Below are 22,167 nucleotides of genomic sequence, written 5' to 3'. Positions count from 1 at the left end.
AAATAAATACAAAAATAAGATGAGTGACAGGTGAGAGCCTTCTTCCTCATAAAAAAGCAAGATCCCACTAATCAGCATTCATCACCTGCATGCAGACTCTCACAGGGCCTACCTAGCGAGAAGTCCCAGGAAGGCAACCACTGCTGCTTGGAGGAGCAGTGCCTCCCCACTTCTAGGCCACATCCAATAGTAGCTGAGATGCAGCTGGTGCCAAGATCAGCACTTCCAGCTGAGGGTGAAATGAGGTAGAGTAGGCTTTCGCACATATAAAGCTCAGCTTGCGGGAGGCATAAATGTGTGCACTTATGGGAGCAGAAAACGGGTCTCAGGTCCTGGTTCGAGGGAAGAGTATATATTTTAAGAGGTGGGGATGTAGGACTTCTCCATATTCAAAGTCACAAGAATGTTCTCCTAGAAGACAAAAATTACTGTCTTGTGTGCAAAATCACTTTGACTATTTGGCAAATAGTGAGAGAGAATTGGCAGCACACCGCTGCACTGCATCTCTATGTTAAACCCATGGATTCTAAAAAAATAATAAAAACAGTTCCATTCTGTTGGGCAAATTAAGACAAAATGTATCAGCTTCCATCTGCAATGAGCCTAATACGTTTAGAGCATTTATATTTTAACCAAATACTTATGTTAGACGTCATTATATTGCCCTTTTCTAATCTACTGAATTCCAAGGCTGCACATGCATAAATACATATGCATACAGGTTTTGTTTTTGTGGTAAAAGATCTACAGGCATGGGTAAGACGAGAAAAGTATTAGTGCCAAGATCCAGCATACAGAGCTAACAAAACCCCCTGAAATATCATGACTGTGTAGAGGCAGACTTACCCTCAGGAATGGATGCTTTTTAGTTGCTGGGAACGTTCTAAAACAACAACAGTATATGCAACAGTATACTTTATTACCAGCTGAAAATACTAAGGAAAGAGTGAAATCCTATGGTCTTGAGTCAACCAAGACAATCTATGTGAAATCTTGTCTGAAACAAGATCACAGGATCTAGCAGTAACGGTCTGCAGGCGGTCTGTGGAAACATATCGGGCAGTATTTGCAGTACGGGTCACCACTGAAGCTCAGTGTCGGTACGTTTGTCCAGAATTAACTTTGGGGGCTGATAACGGTATACGAATCTAAAAAGTTGGGGAGACACCGCTATGTATCAAAGGATTAATTTCAAATCAATTGATTCAGTGGGAAACACAAGGGTCTTTTTCAAGACAGTATTTAATGGTGCTATTGTTAAACTAACACCATCCCGCCTTCGGCGTAGAATATACGCTTTTAAAGCTCTGGAGGAGACAAAAATCACAAAATAAGTCATTCAGCCTTTATTATTGTAGAGGTTTACCTTAGCGGTATTTTTTGGCAGTAATAAGGGAAAATACTTTCTAAAAGTACTACTGATTTTCAGCTCAATACTTCCTTGAACATGTTGATTTAAAGACTAAGAAGGCAATGTTTATGTCCATATTTTAAAATTTAAATACTATGCAGTGATTGGAAATTTGATTATTCCAAAATTAGATCTAACATAGCTTACCAGTAACAGAAAGAAGTACAAGTAGAGCGAATTCACATTTAACCACAATTACAAAGCATAAGCTTAATAAATGTTCTTTTCATGAAATGCACTACCTTACAAAATATTAAGTCATTCCAGAGGACTAAAACTGGAAAATTAGCCACTAGCAGCATACTGTATTTCCAAGTACAACATGGCTCGCTGTACTGAAGCTTTAGCCAAAGTCTGAGGCCTCAGCAAGGTAATAAAAAAAATTCCCTGTGATGTCAGCTCAGAGCTTTTTCGTTTAAGAAAATCTCCGTTCTATGGTTTCAATTTTACTGAAATACTGGTGACGAGGAAAAAAAAATCTGTTTTGCCATACTTCACTGACTGTATCAGTGAAGTAAACGTTTAGATGGCTTTGAAACTCCTCCATTTAGCTAGGCAGCTAGCTGAAACTGAAAAATGTAAACTGGTTTTACATATTAGTATTTATTTTTTTAGATTTTCCTTCTAGGAAAAAGGATTTTTCTCTGCCTTTAACACTGAAGAGAAAAACCCATTACAAAGTGGAAGAATGTCAGCATAAAAGATACATTAGTCTCTTAAAGTGAAGTTTTGAGCAGCAAATATCAGCAATAACAGACACAAAAATGACTTAGGAGTGATTTTACTGGAACTGCACTATTTGCCAGAACCACCATGCTATCAGCTATACGTCTAGAGCTGGAACGTGTTAGGACATCACATGTAGCCATACCAGCAACGCATTCTACGTGGCTCGTGTTGCTATTTGTAAAAGGAGGGCAGGAAAAATTAGATTTCACTTGATTAAAGCTCCTTGCTTTAAATGAACATGCCTTAATCCATAGCTTGGTGCTTCGCTATAGAGGATCTAGTCTTCACTACCCACAAATTCTTATATACACTAGCACGACCTAGTGCTTGGGAGCCGCAATAACATGCTGACCAGGGAAAGGGAGCTCATCATCCATCCCGTTCGGTTTTTTTTCTTACACATAGCTGCAAATTCTCCTTATGTTAGAAGCCCTGAATTGGTGAACTATTTTCTAAGTCTTAGTGTTAGAAAATAAGTGGCCGAGCCTAACTAACAGCACAAACACATGGCTTAATGGTTTTCTCCTCGATTAGAGGCAGAGTCATAGCAAGGGATTTAAACTGCAAGGGAAGCAGTGCAGATGATGGGAGTTGCTGACCAGCAGCGCCTTTTAACCAGAACCTCTATTCCGCTTGCTATGAGAAAACAGAAATTGCTGCTAGAGGAGTTCTAGTCGCTCAAAGGTTACACAAAAGAATTCTTTTTTATACGCTGGAAGAGGATAATGGACCCTTCAATGAGTGAAATTATTTAGGGTTATTTAAAAAGTAAACCAAATGACACATTTAAAAGTGCTGTTTGCTCTTAAATCATACAACTGTGGAAGCTCAAATAATCAGATAGGCCAAACCGAATTCGTGCTTTCACAAACACAACATCAATCCCCAGTAAGAGAACAGACACTAAATAAATTACACCTTTATCTTCTGCCAGTAAGCCAATACTAAACCATCTTACATCTATCTTGCATCAAATCAGCTACCTTCAAAAAACTGTTACCAAGAGAGACGGCACGTGAGCACTGAGAGATTAAGGGAGAGAGTATCTCTCCGAATGCCTCTGAATACCCAGCACGGAAGTAGCAAAGAGACTCTGGAGTTCATTACTTTTCGTGGGAGGAAAGGTCATTACATTGAGAAGATCATGTAAGCAAGGCCTGGAGAGCAAGTGTCACAGCTTCTTTCCTCTCACAGACGAAGAAAGTATTGTACCAGCTAACTAGGATGAAATCTCAAGCGGAACCTTTTATACAAACATCACCTCCACCCCACAAGATGGAAATGATTAAAACCTTCAGGTTTTTCTAATTACTTAACAACAGAGTAGTGTTGAAATGGTCTTGGTTATGAACCAAAGGGTAGTTCAAGAGTTCCTTGGAAGCAATAATGTTCAACATAAAACGTATTATATGGTAATTGCACACCATATGCTTTCTGGGTTTTAGTGAGAAGTGGCTACCAGATGGCTCTGATACTTCTGGCTTGCAGGGACTGAATGGAAAAGATTAGAGGAAACAAAAAGTGCCAAGATCATACTAAACAATTCTGGTTCGTACTTCATAAAGTACATGGCAGGCACAGTGCTGGCAAATTCTTTACCAGATAAGAATATTAGCTAGGAGTAAAGTTGCAAAAGATGTTCAAGTGATGAAGGTATCACCGTCCAATCTGAGTTCTAATAGGCCATAAATGCTGTAAATTTGTAACCTAAACTAGCGGATAGCTCTTCATTCTCATCCTTCTACCATTATACAGATGAAAATGAGTGGAAGTAATTCTCTTACTTACAGACTCTTATTCAGAGAAAAGGGGCAGAGGAGGATGATATCTAAAAACAAAAGAACTTTCTGGCATCCATATAAAGAAGATAAAATAGTCAAAAAGCTCATTTAAAACAATTTCACCCTTGGCGGCACTGCTATTAGAGCTCACAGAACAAACAGGACTAGGGTAGGTGAATATTTGGACAGAAAACCTTCTACAAGACACCCAGGCAGTGCAGGAGATGTTGAAGCTAGAATTCTCTGCCTGTCTGGCCCTAGTGCTTCACTCTCCCAGAGACCATACTGGGGATCAGATGCAGGTGTCTCATACAGAGTAACAGCTCCCACGACTTTCTGTAAGAGTATCGGTGTTAACCTTGAGGTCCTGGTCAAATTCTGTCTCAGTAACTCTATCAGCAGGAATTTCAGAAATGTGACTTAGAACAAAAAGCCCTTTGACTTTTAATGGGACCTTTATTCCTAACTCATTCAGCTGCTTCTGAATCCTACTCTGCCTTTTTAACTTCCTCCTCTGCTTTTGCTGTGATACAGAATTCCTCTGTTGCCTTCCTAAATTGTTGTCCTGCACATACAGAGTAAGCTTATTTCACCTCAGTGATGACACGTAGGTTTTATAGGACTAGCATCTGGGCTGCTTGCTACAGATTTTAAAATACCTCTTTCATTTCTATACTATTGGCTCTATATAGCAAGTAGAGTATACTCCCCATGCTTAAACACTTCAGCGTCGGAAAAGAATTATGATAGCTTGCTTGCTATAAAAATTAGTAGTTTCCTGCTGTATAAAATGAGCTATATGAGGACTAATCACTGACATACTGACCTGGCAATTTCAGTTCTACAAAAGAAAGCACTACAAGCAAAGTTACAGTACTCATGACAAAGCCTCCAAGTATATTGGGATCAGAGCTGCTAATACACTGGATGCTAGCACAAATATCTGTAGAGAGCCGGCACGAAAAAGTCAGTGAAAGAGCTGACTGAACCTGCTTTCTACTCAAATTACTACACTTTTGGACAGGCTAAACACTTCCCTTGTAGCACCGCACTCTCCAGATGCTCTCAACTTGCATTTCTTTTTGTGATGCAACCAAAGTAGTAAAAGCCTCCTCCCCAGAGCATGAACTCCTTAAAGAACCACCAGAGAGGAAAAATGCAGCCAGTGTCTATATGGCATAAACCATTCCTTCATGGTGAAGAGGGAGTCATTTAGAAGCAACCAAGCCTTTGTACTTTCTGCTTTAAATGCACCCTTTCACAAAAAGATGACTGATTAAAGCTATTTGAGGAAGGGGCAAATCGATTCAATTACTTTTGGGTCTGATTACTTGTGACAGGCTTCATTCACACTCTGAAGAGAGGTTTGAGAGGACTATGCACTTCAAGCACTGTAAATGTGCATTCATACCACTGCGAAAGAGAAAAAAGGATCTTTAAATCTTCTTGTAATTGTGAAGGAGGACAGATTTTCTATGCAGGACTTCCCAAAATAAGAAGAATGAAGTATACTTGAGCTCTCCTAGAAACTATGCGAAAAAAATCTGTTATCTGAATATTGTCTCAATCAAGCAACGTACACCTCTTAAAAATCCTAGTGCACATAAATGTCAGAGGACAAAGACCACAAACAGGAAGGATAAAAACCTTAGTTTGCTGAATGATGATTAAAAAGACATAATGTGAAGCAGCTGCGGTTCACAGATTCATGTACAATTTAGCTTCAAAAGAACACATTTCGTATACATCTTTATCACGATTTTATTTATTTATTACCTCCCTGCAATATAGTCATCTTTTTCCATGCATTTTTGCTTAAGAAGGTTCATAAAAATGAGAAAGCTGATTCAATAAGTTGAGGCTGTTTTCTTCACAGTTCTCTTACTGTATTCCAAATCTATTTGCATCTCATAACGTTCTTCCTCACAAAACATTTTATAAATTCTACTTTGAGCTTGGACTATGTCAAATCATGCCAAAAAGAAATTCTGACAAGAATCTGTTTCAGAAAACCACTGGCAAACATAGGCCTATTTAAGCAAATATTCACACATGTAAGTGTTAATATGAGTGCAGGAAAGGATATTTGGATGAGGATATAGTGACAGAAAATAATTAGAATATGTTAATACCGTAATCAAAAACAGATGATCATATTGTGCAGATGGTACTTTTAAAAATGTTCCTGTGAATTTGTATTTTTATTTAAAGACATCTCTACTTACTTGGTTAGTTTATGGCCTTTCATTGTCATGAGGAAATCTCTTACAGTCTCAGGACTCTGGTATCTACATGGTGTTTTTGATATATACTTCAGCGTCTGTAGGGGGGAAGAGGAAAGCATACATTATTTCACAGTTATTATTTGCCTTATGTGTTGTCTACGAAACAACTTATTTTTCAAAGGTCTCCTCAGGACTACTCAGAAAAATCTGGAGTCAATTTAGGGTTTCTGTTTGTTTTTTTAAACTTCTGAATAGTGGAAAGTGCTGTCCTAGTTATCACAGATCATTTAGATTTTTCTTTCTTCATTAAAACTATACTGATATCTGCTCAGGAAGTAACAAACAGGCAATACCTAACTACAACTTTATGTGACAGAAACTACATCAGTACTTGTTAAGAAAGCCCCAATGAATTAATTCCATACAGACATCATCCTGCTAGCTCAGTGCCCAACTGTGTGGCAGTTCCAGTTTTGACTATTCCCTCTGTGGCTCTGGACAGCCATGTACCCGAGCTGCGCAAAATAGGGTTATATCAGCTCCAAGTTGCATGTTGAAGAGCACAGGAAAGGAATGAGTTTTAGCTCTGTCTCCTGAAACACTCCTTGTTTGCGAAAGACATTTGGTTAGTAATGTATTTCCTTTCTTGGCTGGAATGAAATAATCTCAGGTGATGCTACGGTTATGGTCAAGAAACATTTACTACTGTGTTGAATGGCATCATCCAGATTTATTTTTCCTTTTAAAATTAATAAATATTTACAGATTCAAAGCTTGCTAAGAAAGGTACCAGATCCTTTTGTTACATTTGAGAAAAGCTGAATACTATTCATCCCAAAAACCACGTTATCTTCTGCCACGTTTTCATGAATTCAGCACTAGGGATACTTTCACTGCCAGCCCATAAATAGCTCACTCAAGCTGCACAGCACCAGCAAAGACTCGTCAACCTACGGCCGTTCTCACCTTTTATAGGCATATTTGCCAATGCTCTCTTAAAGTTCATCGAAGCAATTTAAGTGGGTTGCCATTAAAAATTTGCAAGAATATTGTCGTATTTTACCCAGAAACGCTTATCTGACTTGAAACAATTTCTTTGCTCCGTTTTTCACATGTAACACTTATCAACCTCAGCTAACTTTCACAGATGTTGTATTTGCTTTCTTTAAAACATGACACCAAGTAGACAGATAGTAAATATATCACATAATTTGAGTTGATTTAAAAAAATGTGGTTATAAACCCCTATTAAAAGAAAAACACAAACAAATTCCAATTTACAGGTGTCTTTTAATTGGCAGTAGCTTAAGAATCTTTTTGAATGCTGCTTAAATTAGACATCAAAATGAAGGGCTGGAAATAATGAGAATCAAAGGAAACATTATGGAAATATTTGCATTGTCTGCACTGTATGTATCAGCAACTGAAGGATTTGTAAGAGTACTGTCAATATCTGTTTTCAATTAAGGAAAAAATCTTCAGCTCTTGACACTGCATAGCTATACACATAAAGGTTTGAAGATATCTATGTAACTGACTAACGACGCAGAATCTAGAGTGGAAACACAGAGAGACATAAATGTGCCACGCAGTATGATGCCATATGCATAGATTATCTTCTATGTGTTAAGCTTTGAGTTTCCTTCTATATACATAATTATTCTTAGAAAATCTTTAAAGTGAGTATTTTAAAAGTCAGAAGCCAAAAAAAGCTCCACCAGTATTTTTTCGGAACAGAAACCAACAAGGTACAGGGAAAAAATAATCTACAAGACTCTCTTTGGATATGGCAACTAAGAGGATACGTAAATATATTTCCAGTATACTCCCATGAAAATCTATTTTAATTTTAAAAGCTTAAGTAATTGAAAACAGACTTCAACAACACGGGACAATTCATTCTACTTAACAGATAGAGAATTGATGAAATATGAATCACTGGTATTCTTAATCATCAGTTTTATGCAACTACTGACAGATATATTTAAAAGCATAATAAGGTGTTAGATAATTACCCCTCCTGTAAGTCCTGACTGACCTTATTGGTAAATAATAATTCTGTTTTATCTGAAAATGACTGAAATGAAACTATCATATTTTTATATAATAAAATTTAATTATTTAATAGGAGTAATTTCTGTTCCAAGTTGGCTTTTTCTGTAATTTCAAACCAATTAAAGTGCCAGACATGTATCAAAATATGGCTCCACCTTAGTAAGCTTCATCTATTCATTTCAATATCAGTGGATGCATGCGTGAACAGGGCTTGTGAAGAAATACTCAACATAAATAAAAAAAAAAATCCCCATAAGATCAAAAATCCTGTTCTTTTTCAGTAATATAAGAAATATAGAGAAAGTGTATCTAGATTTAACACTAGCCTTACTCCCTGTAAAAAAACAAGCGTCCCATAGGCATTTAATATGTAGCAATATAACAAGACAGTTAAAACTTTAAGGTGTATTCTGATATAAAAATACTTACAGGGTCTTGCTCAGTTGTTTCAAAGTAGTAGAGGAATAGACTGTTAGTCTCCATAAAGATTTAAACTAGATTTTTGTAAGCCTCTATTTTGTTGAATCTGAGGCTTAGGAATTACAGCTCTATACCTTTTCAAACAAAGCCAGAACTGAAACAAAAACAAAGCCTAGGCCAAACCTTATTCACATGAGTAGTTTCACTGCTCAATGGGATTACTCGTGCCAAGCGAGGCAAACTGCACTGCAACGAGTTCACTGCCAACCGTGGCAATACTCGTGCAATTCTCAGACGTGGACGCAAGAGGCCGTATCGCTATTCTGTTACAAAACTGCTAATTTGAGATATTAAAAATGTTAATATTTGCATTATATGATTTTAAAAGTTCTTCCTAGCAACAGATAACGTTTATTACTGATCTAGTTTCAAATGATGTTGATATCTATACCTATAATTTTGTGATTCCAGTTGTCTGTATCTTGCTCTTTTTAGTCGGCAACTATTAGTTGAATTCTGTTAATACGAAAATTTTGTATGTGATCTATTCCTCAGCTTTGAAATCATGACTAGGTGGTATTATTGATTCACTGAATGACAGCAAGTTCTGCCCTGAGTCTCAGCAGGATAGAACACTGGCAATCTTCAAACACACACACAGTTAAAACAGAAGTTTTGTTTTTGTGACAGATTTTAATAAGAGCAAGGTTTTGTCCTCAGTTAACACTGCTCGTCTCAATCCTGGGCTTTGCAACAACTAGCCAGCACATTCCCATTCCAGATCTTTGAACAGGAGAGTTTTATTCTAACAGTACAGGTGATGCTGTGTCATATGGAAGACGGGAGGCTGGAAACTCCAGAGGATGGAAAAGCCTGGGTGATACGGATGTTAGGGAGCACTGTGCAGACACCCACCCCCTCCCTGAGAGGACCAGCTAGTTTCAGGTCAGAATTAGCAGTGCCAGACACAGGATGGCCCCACTTTGTCACTCAGGCTCTAGATACTGCACTGCCCGATGCTCCCACTGAAAGGAAACACTGTGCAGGGAGAAGCAAGTAGATACTGCACGGTCAGCATGCATCCACGGAGCCTGCTAGCCCACACAGTTTCATGCCCAAGAGTCAGAAAATGAAACCAGGGCTGACCCTGGAAATGCTACAGCTCTGACCATAGCGCATTACAGCTGAGTGAATAAGCTTCCCTGACTCAGCTGTCTCTGCAGGGAATCAGCACCGTGCCTTTGCACTTATGGCACAGTTAGCCTGATCAACTGACCATGCATAACGAAAACTGACAAAAAATAGATATTTTACTGTACTTTTCAATGGGATACATTTGATCCAAAGTGATTAATATAAACATCTAAGGACGTGAATTACTCCAGCTTGTGCTAATTTGCAAAGGAAATTCACAATTCTACTCACTTCATACATGATTGTGTTCAGGTTCTGCTGGCCAGAGCTCTGCTTGTTTTTTCCACTCTCTTTGCGCTGCTGCTTAAGATCAGTAAGTAACTGGAACACCTAGGGGGAAAAACAAGTAATAAAATAGGGTGTTTTAGTTAAAACACTCCAAAAGGTTTTAAAATATTACCACAGGAAAGCATAAATTAACAACGCCAAATCCTATCAACCGTTCAAAGAAGAAACTGTTGCTTCTTTGGCGTCTGCACTAGCAATTAAAATGAAGTATGCTTTGGTAAGAGAATGTCGAATAAGAAGTTGTATAAATTGGTAGCACACAAATATGTGAATATTTTAAAAAGATTATCAGCACTTGTTGAACGTTACCCAAAAATCCCAAAGGAAGAAGTTGCCAGGATGAAGCTATCCCACTTGCTTATACTGTCTCATGTCCCAAACTGAGTTGGGTCATACCCAGCTGTCCTGGCACACAGCTCCCATTTAAACACATGAGTGATGCTTGAAGCATAATCTCACACAAGTTTATGCCGCTGCTGGATTTGTTATGACAGATGTACCTATAATATTAAAATGGATATATATCTTGTCTCACAGAGATGCTATTTTACATCATCTGCGTGAAAAAAGAAAACTCTACAACTGTCACATGGCTAGTAGCCAAATAAATTCAGGCTTGATCTACAGATGCTCCTGAGATTAGCGATGCTACTGTAAATTCCAGTGGAGTCATTCATAATAGGAAATGCTGCAGTCATCAGTATCGTATGCTAAGCTAAACAAATTACATTAGCTCTCTATTTCCTTACAACAGTGTAATATAACCTGTCATATTTTTGAAAAGACGTAATAAAGACGTCTTCACATTTATGATGTGATGAGTATTAAAAACACAGGATTGAGATTCACAGAGGAAAGCCTCCAGACAAGGAAGATGTTTCAATTTTTGCAACAGCGCTTTGGCACATCTTTCAACACTGCAAAATCTTTACTCATCATAGCCAGGTATGCAGCAAAATGCTGAGACAACACCACAGTTACTCTTTTATTCTCATACATAATCAAGTAAGAAAGCAGGAATTTAATTTCCACCAACATCCAGCACACCAATTCTCTTCAACATCATACAGATTCCTACTGCATAAAAGGAGCGCACTTTGTAATTTTCCAAAGTGCACCATGTAACACAGCATTTAGGTAAAAAATTTCAAAGCTGCCAGGAAAGCTAACCGCCCAATCCTCACCGAAACGGAGCAGCAGCATTCCCTGTTTGGCTTTGAAAATACCAACCTGATAACGAACCCAAGGAACCACATTGCACATGTAATTTTGATTTTGAATTACAAAGCATAATTCCTATTAACCAGGCTGTAGGAGACATTCAGTAGAGAAATAGGTCTTAAGTAGCCAATTCAAAAATTCTTTTATACTATGTGAAGCTTCACTGGTGATTTCCAAGACACGCCATGAGTCCAAGACATGCCCCAAAATGCAACATACTTGGTAATCAGTGCTAGAAAATTATCACCAAACAACCCCTGACTGTCTCGGTTTGCATTTCTTCAGGAAAGATATATTCTGCAAAATCATTAATGAAATTCAAAGAGAGAAAAAAAAAAAAACGTTTATGATGACCAAAAGAATGCCCTAAGAGTTTAATATAATTACAGCATCGGTTATGTATGCCTCAACACTATGTAAACATCTTTATTTTATATAATCCCAGAATAATACACTTGATTTTAGCACACCAAAAATAAACACATGCAACTTATTTGCCCATATTCTGGAAAACTTTCCATTACCTGGTTAAGTTACGCTAACAAGTACACATTTCTTTCTATTCCTGCTAAAAAAATACCTTTATTCAGGAGATAGGAAAGTTATTAAGAACTTTTCTACATTAGGAAACAGAGTATTTTTGTTTTGATTTGGTTTTTACTATTTGCATGCCAATACTCATTACATTTGTAATACATGCCATTGGAGTTTCCCCATGTCAGCAGATCACGGCACATCCTTGGCTCCTACTCGTGTTTACCCTGACTAACACATCTCAGATGTTCAAACGGCCTTATCCTTGCCATATAACCTAACCTACTCTGGAAACACCCCAAAAGCTTTAAAAAACACTGCCAAGCAACTAAGGGTGTACAACTGCATTTCCAGTAGCACTGGCTTTAATATAATTATGCATTAATGAGTTGTAGGCTCTTGGATAATACTGCACATCACAAGGTTCAAGTTAAATATGAAACACTGATTCTAGCAGCAGCCGTCTGGGAAAGCGCTTGAAATTTTTTTGCAAGAAGTTTTATCTGCAACATTAAAGAGACTCCAGCAATCAGTGTATCACTCACTTGGTGGTATATCAGTTTGTCATAAGATGAAATGCAAAAAAGGTATTTCAGATATTGCTTTCCAGTTACAGAGGGGTCAACTTTCAGGATTTGCCAAGTGATGCATCTGAAGTCAAAGCAACAGTGAATCCAGTGCACTAACCCAAATATAGAATTGCATAAAAAAGTAGAGAGTCAATTCCTAAAAAAACCGGAACCACCATACACGAGAGGATTCAGCAAACTAACGACACATAAACAGCGTAAAGAAGAGGCAGAAGTTACTGACATTCTAAAAACCCACTCCTCATTTCAAAAACAAATTGTATAAATTGGGACCAAGCAAATAATAATACAATAGCCACTACTGGTGAAAATATTTCCAGCTTTGCTTTAAAAAGCTTTTTTCTTAAAAACAAATCAAATACGGGTCTTGCTGACTGCCACTGGCACCTTTCAACTTCGAAAGAATTGCACAAGTGACTGACTGTAGCACTGAACTGCTGGTTTAAAATCAAGATGCAGATAAACTTACCTCAAAGTTACTTAGCAATGCGGCATTTGCATCTTTTCTAAAAATAAAGAAAATAAAATAAAGAAAACGATTATTGATATTTGAAATGAAACTGTCTGAAATTTTTCTTTGTTGAGTCATGCTGACTCTAAAAGAATAGATATTATTTTTATAGATAGTTTGTTTCTTCATGATATCATCAAGAAGTCTATTTTTGGTAATTCTACAATTATCAAGCCATTTCCACCTTTGGAAAATACTTATTATGAATAATTATTACATAAATACACAGCATATTTTGCACAATTCTCACAATAAATCATAATACACTCATACTACATAATCCCTTCATACAGCCCCACTATTTTATTCAGCCACCCTATTTTACCAACTAAAACCCAATTTCACTGCTTCTTTCTTATGCAAAAATGCCTAAAGTTTTAATTGAATAAGACTGCCAGGAAAAAGCATAAGATCCCACACATTCTTTATTTACTTGTTCCTCAAGAACACGGAAAAAAGAAAACACAATGACTAATTTTAGTACAACGCACATATAATATGCCTGTGTATAGATACAGATAAGGTGCTATCTTCACGCACACTATACTGAATAAAGAAACCATCTTGCATTTACTCTTTATTTGTTCTCTGAATCGTTATGTGGCTACTCCTGTATGAGCACGGCAAGGCTGAGAGTTTCCCGTTTTCCACCGGCCAAACACTTCCCCGCTAATTCTGTCCCAACTAAGCAAGAATCATCGTTAGCCACCACCGCTAGACGAACTGGATTCTCTCGGAGTTAAGCGGATTTCCAAATTAATCACGGCTCTATTACTACGCGATATTGTAATTTTGCATTTTTAAAATCAAAAGAGAAAAGAGAGAGAGGAAAACTGACTCAGAACCCCATACATTGCCAGAACAATGCAAGCTGCTGAGCACGCAGCCAGCAGCCGCAACAACACAAAGTTACCATACAAAAGGAAAAAAGGGCCTTTCTCAGGTCTGCGCAGCAGCGTATGAAAAAAAGGTACAATGTATTGGCAAGCACAGTCAAGCGCTTGAATAGAACTGCCACGGTCATCACTTCCACACCAGCTAAACGCCGTCCACAAACTTCCACAGGTTCTAGCATTGTTTTTAAATGAAAAGGACCTTCTAAAATATGCTGAGACGAACTTCAAACTCCATTCAGCTGACTCGGGTGAAACTTCAGCAAGTGACCTCACGCACGCATTAGTTTTCATTCATGTTTTACAAGCCATATAGCTTTTGCTGTTAGGTAAACGCAATTCTTCAGAATCTTTGCATTCAGGCTCTCTCTACGGAAATCCCTATGGATCAAGGACATTCTCTGTTGGAAACAATACTGCTGCGGAAGAATTAAATATATAGAATCATTCAATTAAACAAGTGAGATGATCATACAGAGTCAACAATTTACCGTGCAAGAATCAGAGTCTCTGGGAAACTGATTTTAAAACTCTGGAAGACAATTGCTTCCTTTATAATCGTGTAACATTTTGTCTCTTAGAAAAATGCCTATTTTTCTGTAACATTGGATTACAAACATGAGCCCACTTAAATCTCAAATCTTCAAGAATTTTTGTTGTGCTGAAATATCAGAATTATAAACTAACAAGTCTAGTGTTTCAAAGACTTTTGTAGCATTTACAAAGCAGAAATATAATTGCTTTCTTCTGTCCTAACTCTCATAAATGCTAAAAAAAACTTTAAAAAAATCAAATTAAGAAAAAATTATAAAGAATGAATTCTAGTAGTGTATATTTTTAAAATAGACAGCTAAACAGTATGCTTGGCTTTTATGAGATTAAGGTTTAAACAAAAAAAAAGATAGGAAAACGCGATGTTAACACTAAATCTGTAAACACTACACAGCTATTACTGCTCCAAATTTTTGTTCAAAACATTACTGAGACTGTCTTCTCCACGCAATATCAAAAAGTAGCTCAGTGCACGGTATCACATCTTCGAAAATACCACCGGCACCTCCTGTTTTAAATCTACTGCTGAAAAATGTTTTACATTTAAACTAAAGCATTTTGCGGAGGTTTTTTTCCCCCCCCCTCTAGTAACAGATACTTCTGAAACGGTAAGGCCTTAGGTAAGGCAGGTTTTCCTAGCTGCAGACTGTCCCTTTATGAAGGGGCTGCCAGGCAAGAGGTACGCGGTAGGGAAGCACAAGATGCGATTGCAACGGCAATTCAAAGTCCAAAACGGACTAGATTGCTCAATTTTGACGCAAGGGTCCACTCACCGGTCAGGACTTTGGGGCCCAGGTGCACCTTCCTCCTGGTACTAAAAGAAGTAGCACCATTAAAATAACTTGGGGTTTTTACTACTCGGGGTAGTAAAAATCAAGCAGGTGCATAAGCGGCACCGCAGACTTAAGAATTAATGGTGCCAAAAGAATCTTCTTCAGCAGGGTAAATCCTATCTTTCCCCACGCATCTTCGAGCCTGGCTGTGCACCCGTTTCACAGCATTTTGGGGGACACAACGGCAAGAACGGGGCATTTCCCTGCAGATTGTTACTCACGTTAAGGCCAATGGGGATACAAACTAATATTTTGATGACTGCTTATTATCTACTTTTGAAGTGTAGCACATTTAATGATAACAAAGCATCCACGGATAGCATGAATTGCAATAGCGCAGGTAACGTTAGCGGTGCTGACATCGGGGCCAGGCCGGCTGCTCTTCCTGCCAGCCACGGCGGGCTGGCCAAAAGCTAGACCTGCCGCGGGCATTTGCGCCCGCCCGCTGTGTTTGCTGCTTCTCCCCGCCAGCACGTTCTGCTCTTCCCATCAAGGGTTTATTTGCCCTTCACAGAAACTGTTCTCAGCCTGCAGGCGATTCTGCAGGCCATTCGCCTTGCCTTGTTTTGCCAGGCTTGCCTGGCGGGTGATTAAAAAAAGAAAGGAAAGGGAGAAGGCTGCATGCAGGCACGTCCCACCAGGCAGGAGGGGAAGGGAAGGAAGGGGGGATGCGGACCCAGAGCAGGATTAAAACTAAGCTGCAATGTCTTTTTCCCAAATAAACGGACGTTTCAGCAATATTTGCAAAGCAAACGGAAAACCTCAGCTTCTCGTCAGAACGCCCAAACGAACGCGAGGCATCGGAGGCAAAGGCCCAACTGAGGGGTACGACGGCCCCTAGCACGGCCCCTGGCCAGGACCAGACGCCACAGTGGCCATGGCGCTCCCCGAACGGGGCGCGCTCCGGGAATTCTTACTGGGTGCAGCGGGTATATTGCCCGGCCCACACCCCCTGCGCCAGGGCCCACGCACGTCTGCCCCCCCAGCCCCCCGCGCCAGGGCCCACGCACGTCTGCCCCGGCCCACACCCCCTGCGCCAGGGCCCACGCACGTCTGCCCCCCCCCAGCCCCCCGCGCCAGGGCCCACGCACGTCTGCCCCCCCAGCCCCCCTGCGCCAGGGCCCACGCACGTCTGCCCCCCCAGCCCCCCGCGCCAGGGCCCACGCACGTCTGCCCCGGCCCACGCCCCCCGCGCCAGGGCCCACGCACGTCTGCCCCCCCCAGCCCCCCTGCGCCAGGGCCCACGCACGTCTGCCCCCCCAGCCCCCTGCGCCAGGGCCCACGCACGTCTGCCCCGGCCCACGCCCCCCGCGCCAGGGCCCACGCACGTCTGCCCCCCCCAGCCCCCCGCGCCAGGGCCCACGCACGTCTGCCCCCCAGCCCCCCGCGCCAGGGCCCACGCACGTCTGCCCCCCCAGCCCCCCGCGCCAGGGCCCACGCACGTCTGCCCCCCCCAGCCCCCTGCGCCAGGGCCCACGCACGTCTGCCCCCCCAGCCCCCTGCGCCAGGGCCCACGCACGTCTGCCCCCCCCAGCCCCCTGCGCCAGGGCCCACGCACGTCTGCCCCCCCAGCCCCCCTGCGCCAGGGCCCACGCACGTCTGCCCCCCCCCAGCCCCCTGCGCCAGGGCCCACGCACGTCTGCCCCCCCAGCCCCCCGCGCCAGGGCCCACGCACGTCTGCCCCCCCAGCCCCATATACATATCCCCCCTATACACACACTACAGGAGGGCCCATACGCATACAACCCTCCCCCCCACACACACTTCAGGCAGCCCCACATATACCACCCCCCCCAAACACGCACACCGCGGGCAGCCCCATACACATACACCCCCCACCCCCCCCCCAGCACAGCCGCGGGTCCCAGCGGCCGTAACCCGCCGCGGGCGGGGAGGATCCCGGCCCCGGCCCGCTCCCGCCCCTCGCGCCCGCCGCCTCCTTACACCTCCATCTTGTCCCCGCGCGCAGCTGCGCGCTGAGGCCGCCCGCGGCCGCCGCCCGCCCGGGCACCTTCCGCTTCCCCCCGCGCGCGCCGCCGCCCGCTGAGCCACGGCGAGGGGAGCGCTGGGGAGGTCGGGGCTGAGCTGAAAGCGGTTTCGGGACTCAGGAAGGAGGAAAAATGGACAAAGAGGGAGAGAGGGAAGGGGGGGAGGAAAAAAAAAAACAAGAAACCAAAAAAGCGCAGTTGCATTGGCCGGGAATCGAACCCGGGCCTCCCGCGTGGCAGGCGAGAATTCTACCACTGAACCACCAATGCCCCCGGTAGAAGCTGTTTTTCCGGCCGCGCCCCTCTACCCGTGCGAGAGCGTTTTTGCACTGATCCTATCTCACTTTCGCAAAATCTTCACGGAGCAGTAAAAGACCTCTCGGGCTTTCACGAAAGTTTAAAACAGATGTGCCTGCTAGTCCCTCTGGATCATATAGAAAATTAGCATATAATACAGAATTACAGGCAACAGATCCTTTATGTTTTTAAAGGAAAGACAAATTGCACTTTTCCAGAACGGTAACTACCGTGGACAGAAAGCTCACTACAAAAATGATACGTGGGGCAAAATATGTTCTGAAAATCTATTTGGATTCTGAAAATTAGGCACTTTAGACATGATAACAATGAAAAAAAATTGTATTTTAGAGGTCCTTCCAAACCAAATTTCTAGCTGCGTGCAAACAGAACACTGTAAGCTGTATAATACTCCCTTTCCTCCAGTCGTCTTTGAAAACACCTGTGCATACATCTTCAGGCTCATTATATGTCTTTTTCCACCATCAGCCTGAGTCTTTCTCTTTTCTTACATATGCTACTACATTTTGCAAGAGCTCTTTTCACTCTTGAGAAAACTGAACACATTTCATTGAGTGCAAATAACTGAAAATCCCAATGGCTGCAGCAGGGATAATTACGTCTGCATCAGAGATTGAGAGCCAGGAATACATTAAATCACTTATTTTGCTATTGGCCCCTCAGGTAGAAGTTTATATACAAACACGACAGCAGTAACTCCCTACAGAATCACACATGCATGCTTGTTAAGAGAAATCTAGGGAGCCAAACCGGTTGGATATTTTGTGCCCACAAGCTCCCTCGCTTGTCCTGTGATACTAGCAGAAAATTCATTCACCCAGTTTTCCCTCCAGAATCAAGCCAGAAGAAGGTCCACCCTCAGTCTGGGACGTTGCTTCTCTCTGCGGTGTTAGAAATCCTCACCTAGCTCTGAAGGATGGGACCAAACTGCAGCGGTTCAAGGGCAGTCTTCAGTGCAAGGACAGCGGGAGACGCACTCGGGTACTTGGGTGTACCACCGCGATCAGGTGTCTAAGAGGTGGGCAAAGTTTAAAACCCTGCTGCAAAGGTTTTTCAGCCCTTTTCAGTTGCAGACCCCTGAAAAAGTGTCAGTGGATATGTGGGCCATGTTCACGTACACAGATTGTAGCACAGACGGAAATTAATTCCTGTTCCAGAATCACCTTTCATCAATCCTTAGGAAAAAGACCAAGGAGAAAGGTCTTCACACTGCAGACTGAAAGCCATTGGTCTGAATTAGTGGATAGGATGTGATGGATGCTGTCCTTTTTCATGTCAGGATTAACTGACCTTGTACTTGGGCCAAAACTGGCACAGCAAATGCTCTGTAACTTCTCTGCCATGCTTCAAACCTTGTCTGTGAAACTGCTTGTACACTTGCTCCCAGCTAGGTCAAAGCGAAGAAAAGAAAAGAAAGAATGTCAGCTTTCTTTCAAGAATATACTTCCAGACTCTTTTTCAGGGTTTTGTTCTAGAAATCCACTAATCCTTGTCTTCCCCTCATCATTCTCTTTAGACACGAGTTGAAAATCTTAAGCATATTAATTTTATTCTCCTTGGCACCTCCTCCTTATCTCTCTCCCCTAAACGCAATTTATCATCTACGTTTTCAGTGTTTCTCCAAAAGTCTCATTCCAGACCTTTGCTGATACACTTTTTTAGAAGCCCTGACGACCATGTCCCATCCCAGCTGCTGGGAAGAATAAGCATAATACACATGCCTCTCAGAATGGCTTTTGAATTTTTTTTCCAATAGAGACATATCCTTCCTAAATATTTTCCAGTGGAGACATACACCCTGTTGGCAATTTCACAAAAATAGACTGGCCAGAGATCCACTGACATCATGCAAGGGAGAAGAGGAATCTCTAAGAGAGAGCTCATTATCCATACCTACAACTTTTCCGGAGAGGTGGGATGATTAGCCGAGTTAACTTTGTTTTTAATGGTTGCAGTTTAGATGTTAGACAGTTATGCTACACCATCCATAGGGAATGCAGACATAGGTTTTCTAAATGTGCTTAGCATGTCAACATTTTAAGCATTGGCTTGTGATTGTAACCGCTAAGGCTTGGTGAGAGAGGGGCCTCGGTATTAACTATTGAAAGCAGGGGGCCTAGTAATTGCTATTGAAAGCAGATCTGCATGGTATTTGTATTCTTTGTCATGAAAGATGTTTACTGTATTCAGCATTTTGCTGATCACCCTATAGTGTCTTTTTTTCTTTTACATTCAAAATTCATTAAACAAAGTTGATTTTTAACAAAAAATGTCAGCACTGCTTCACAGCAGCCTAGCTGACAGTGCATTTGACTAGCACGTTCAGTCTATAGAGCTTTTTTCTTTTTCTAAACCAAAATGACAGTTAAAAAAGAATGTTTTTTAAAGATAGTGTAGAGCAGCAGTTTATGTCCTCTTCTTTCTTTACTGGACTCAGTTTTTACAATTAGTCCTACTATGAATAGTGTATTTCTAGAAATCCCTAAGGCTCTCCTTCAGAGCTAAACTCCACACGTATTAGTCTCTTTCAACAAAAAGGCACTCTAAAAGAAATAGTAAAGATGTGACCTTGATTACAAAAGCAAATACAAATAAAGTTTGAATCTCTGAGGACATTAAAATATATTTAATTAAACCTCTCCATGCTGCAAAAGGGGCAATTTACTCATTATCTCATAGTACATCAGCCTGGAAAAGAGTATAGATGGGAATATTAATGTATGACCAGCGAGGGCTGGCTGCTCCGCAAGGGAAGGTGAGGCAGGAGTAGAGTGCACTAATAAGGCCGGAGCGAGCAGTGACCTCACCACCAAGGAGATGAGATGCAGAACATCACCACCAGGTCAGGATCAGGGCCAGAGACAGCGGTGAGGGTCAGACACAGTCCACGGCTCACCTAGCAAGACTGTCGTGACAAGGCAGGTGCACGGCCAGCCCAGGAAGCCCAGCCAGGGGGTCCGGGTCCAGGTGAGACTCACGGAGGTAGGAGAGCAGGCGCAGACTTAGCTGCTGTGCGGCTGCCGTGTAGCACAGGCGGAGGCCAGCGGTAAAACCTCAGCTTCAGAGCAGTTCCCAAGGGCAAGGAGGGGCAGGCCCTCGCTTAGAGCTTTCTTCACGACAGCTCTTATCAGTAAAGGAGCTGACTTCCACTCAGCCAGCTAAACTCCAACTTAGCCAACTAAAGTCCTAGAAGGAGGATACACTGCAGGCCGTGATACTGTGTCCAGAATGGAAAATAAGTAGAACATACGGTACTTTTTCATCAGAACTTCCTTGGTATTTAACTATGCGTTGGGTTTTTGGGGGCAATTTTTCTATTTCACTAAGCAAATAAAAGCCTGAAAGAATAAGACAGGAAGTGGAAGTGGAAAGACAACAAAAACAGAACAAACAGAGAAGATAGTAATGATGAGAATACATTTCAGTGTGCATTAGAAGACCTATTTTGCAGTGCTGTTTCACTGTTTTCCCAAAAAACAGTTCAGCTCCCTGATGCCAAGCCTCTTTAAGAGATCCTATTTCATCTATAAATGGGAGAAGAGAGAATTAATACATCTCCTAGATACAAACTAGGACAGGAGTTAAAACAACATACTACAAGCAAACTAATCCCTATAAAATGTGTTAAGTACACAGTGAAACTGCTGACAGATGCCATGTGAAAGCATACATCCATTACTATGTATAATATCAGGCATAGATTAATAAAAATAAGATCATCTGGTAACAGCCACAAAAGGCTTCTTTCTTGCAAAACCAGATTTGGAGTCAAGGCATAGATTATGAAAAAGAACACGGCAGAAATCGAACTCAGTTGTCTCCCCTGAAAAATACTCAAGTGCACACGGCTGCAGATTCGTGTCCCAACCCCACCTCACAGCTTCCAGTGGAACAATTGATTTCAATGGCAGCAAGGCCAAACTCTAGGATACATAATCACGAATATTTCATATCAAGTCACTGTGTTACCAATCTCTGCCTGGAGCACCTGGGATCCCTCCCTTTCCCCCTTTTTTAGTTTGGGTAAGTCCTGTTCAATATCTTCAGACAGAAACACACGCAATCCTTACACAGGTTGTGTCCGAACCTTGAGCCTATATCACAAGCATCATGAAGCAAAGATGCTCTCTGTATATGGTCCATTCTGGTTATAAATTCAGTGCTTACTATTTTTGCAACACATCAGCAACCTTCTGTTAAAGCCCAGAATAAGGACAAAGACACTCCTAAATGACTAATGAGACAAGAAAAGTGGTAAAAATGAGGGGATTCAGAATGTGATGACAAAATGATCAAGCCCTGTTTCCTAGTGTAGATGTCCTAGTGAAAATAGGAGAAGGAGATTAGTAGCAGAACTGAGGGAAGAACAATAGAAAATGACAAGTGAGTCAGTTAAAGAGAAGAAAAAAAAATGGGAATAGGAAAAGTGGATTCTTCTCCCCGAGCTCCCTCAATGGTCTGGACTGTACAGATTGAAAAATATTATATTGTAGTACCACACTCACTAAGTCAAACCAGAAAGCAATCTGCTTTCTGTGGAGTGGCTGGTGTAAAGTAGTCTGTGTGTCTGGAGAGCTAACGAGATTTTGGTGCTGAGGAACAGCTTTGGGAGCTACTCTTTCCA

General features: G+C 41.5%; 1 protein-coding gene and 1 non-coding gene across 18 annotated transcripts in view; both read right to left on the bottom strand.

The window, feature by feature from the left end:
* The window catches only part of CRCP (CGRP receptor component), a 34,140-nt gene extending 16,856 nt beyond the window's left edge, over positions 1-17,284 (bottom strand). For 3 of the 17 annotated variants that reach the window (XM_068910028.1, XM_068910021.1, XM_068910033.1), the window contains exons 1-6: positions 17,182-17,226; positions 15,178-15,218; positions 14,055-14,233; positions 12,918-12,954; positions 10,047-10,145; positions 6,147-6,241 (exon numbers count right to left, since the gene is read on the bottom strand). In XM_068910028.1, coding sequence (XP_068766129.1) covers positions 6,147-6,241; positions 10,047-10,145; positions 12,918-12,954; positions 14,055-14,146 — 323 coding nt within the window. In that variant the 5' untranslated portion in view covers positions 14,147-14,233; positions 15,178-15,218; positions 17,182-17,226. Of the gene's footprint in view, positions 1-6,146; positions 6,242-10,046; positions 10,146-12,917; positions 12,955-13,533; positions 13,734-14,054; positions 14,272-15,177; positions 15,318-17,181 lie in introns of those variants that run through there. The other 14 variants (XM_009675882.2, XM_068910032.1, XM_068910025.1 and 11 more) reach the window with 13 other exon arrangements.
* Positions 17,285-17,424: 140 nt separating this feature from the next.
* TRNAG-GCC (transfer RNA glycine (anticodon GCC)) lies at positions 17,425-17,495 on the bottom strand. The gene has a single exon. It is a non-coding gene; the product is annotated as a tRNA-Gly (tRNA).
* Positions 17,496-22,167: the final 4,672 nt, after the last annotated feature.

The sequence above is a fragment of the Struthio camelus genome, chromosome 16 (assembly GCF_040807025.1).
Source record: "Struthio camelus isolate bStrCam1 chromosome 16, bStrCam1.hap1, whole genome shotgun sequence".
Taxonomy (NCBI): Eukaryota; Metazoa; Chordata; class Aves; order Struthioniformes; family Struthionidae; genus Struthio; species Struthio camelus.
This window is presented reverse-complemented; position numbering and strand designations above follow the sequence as displayed.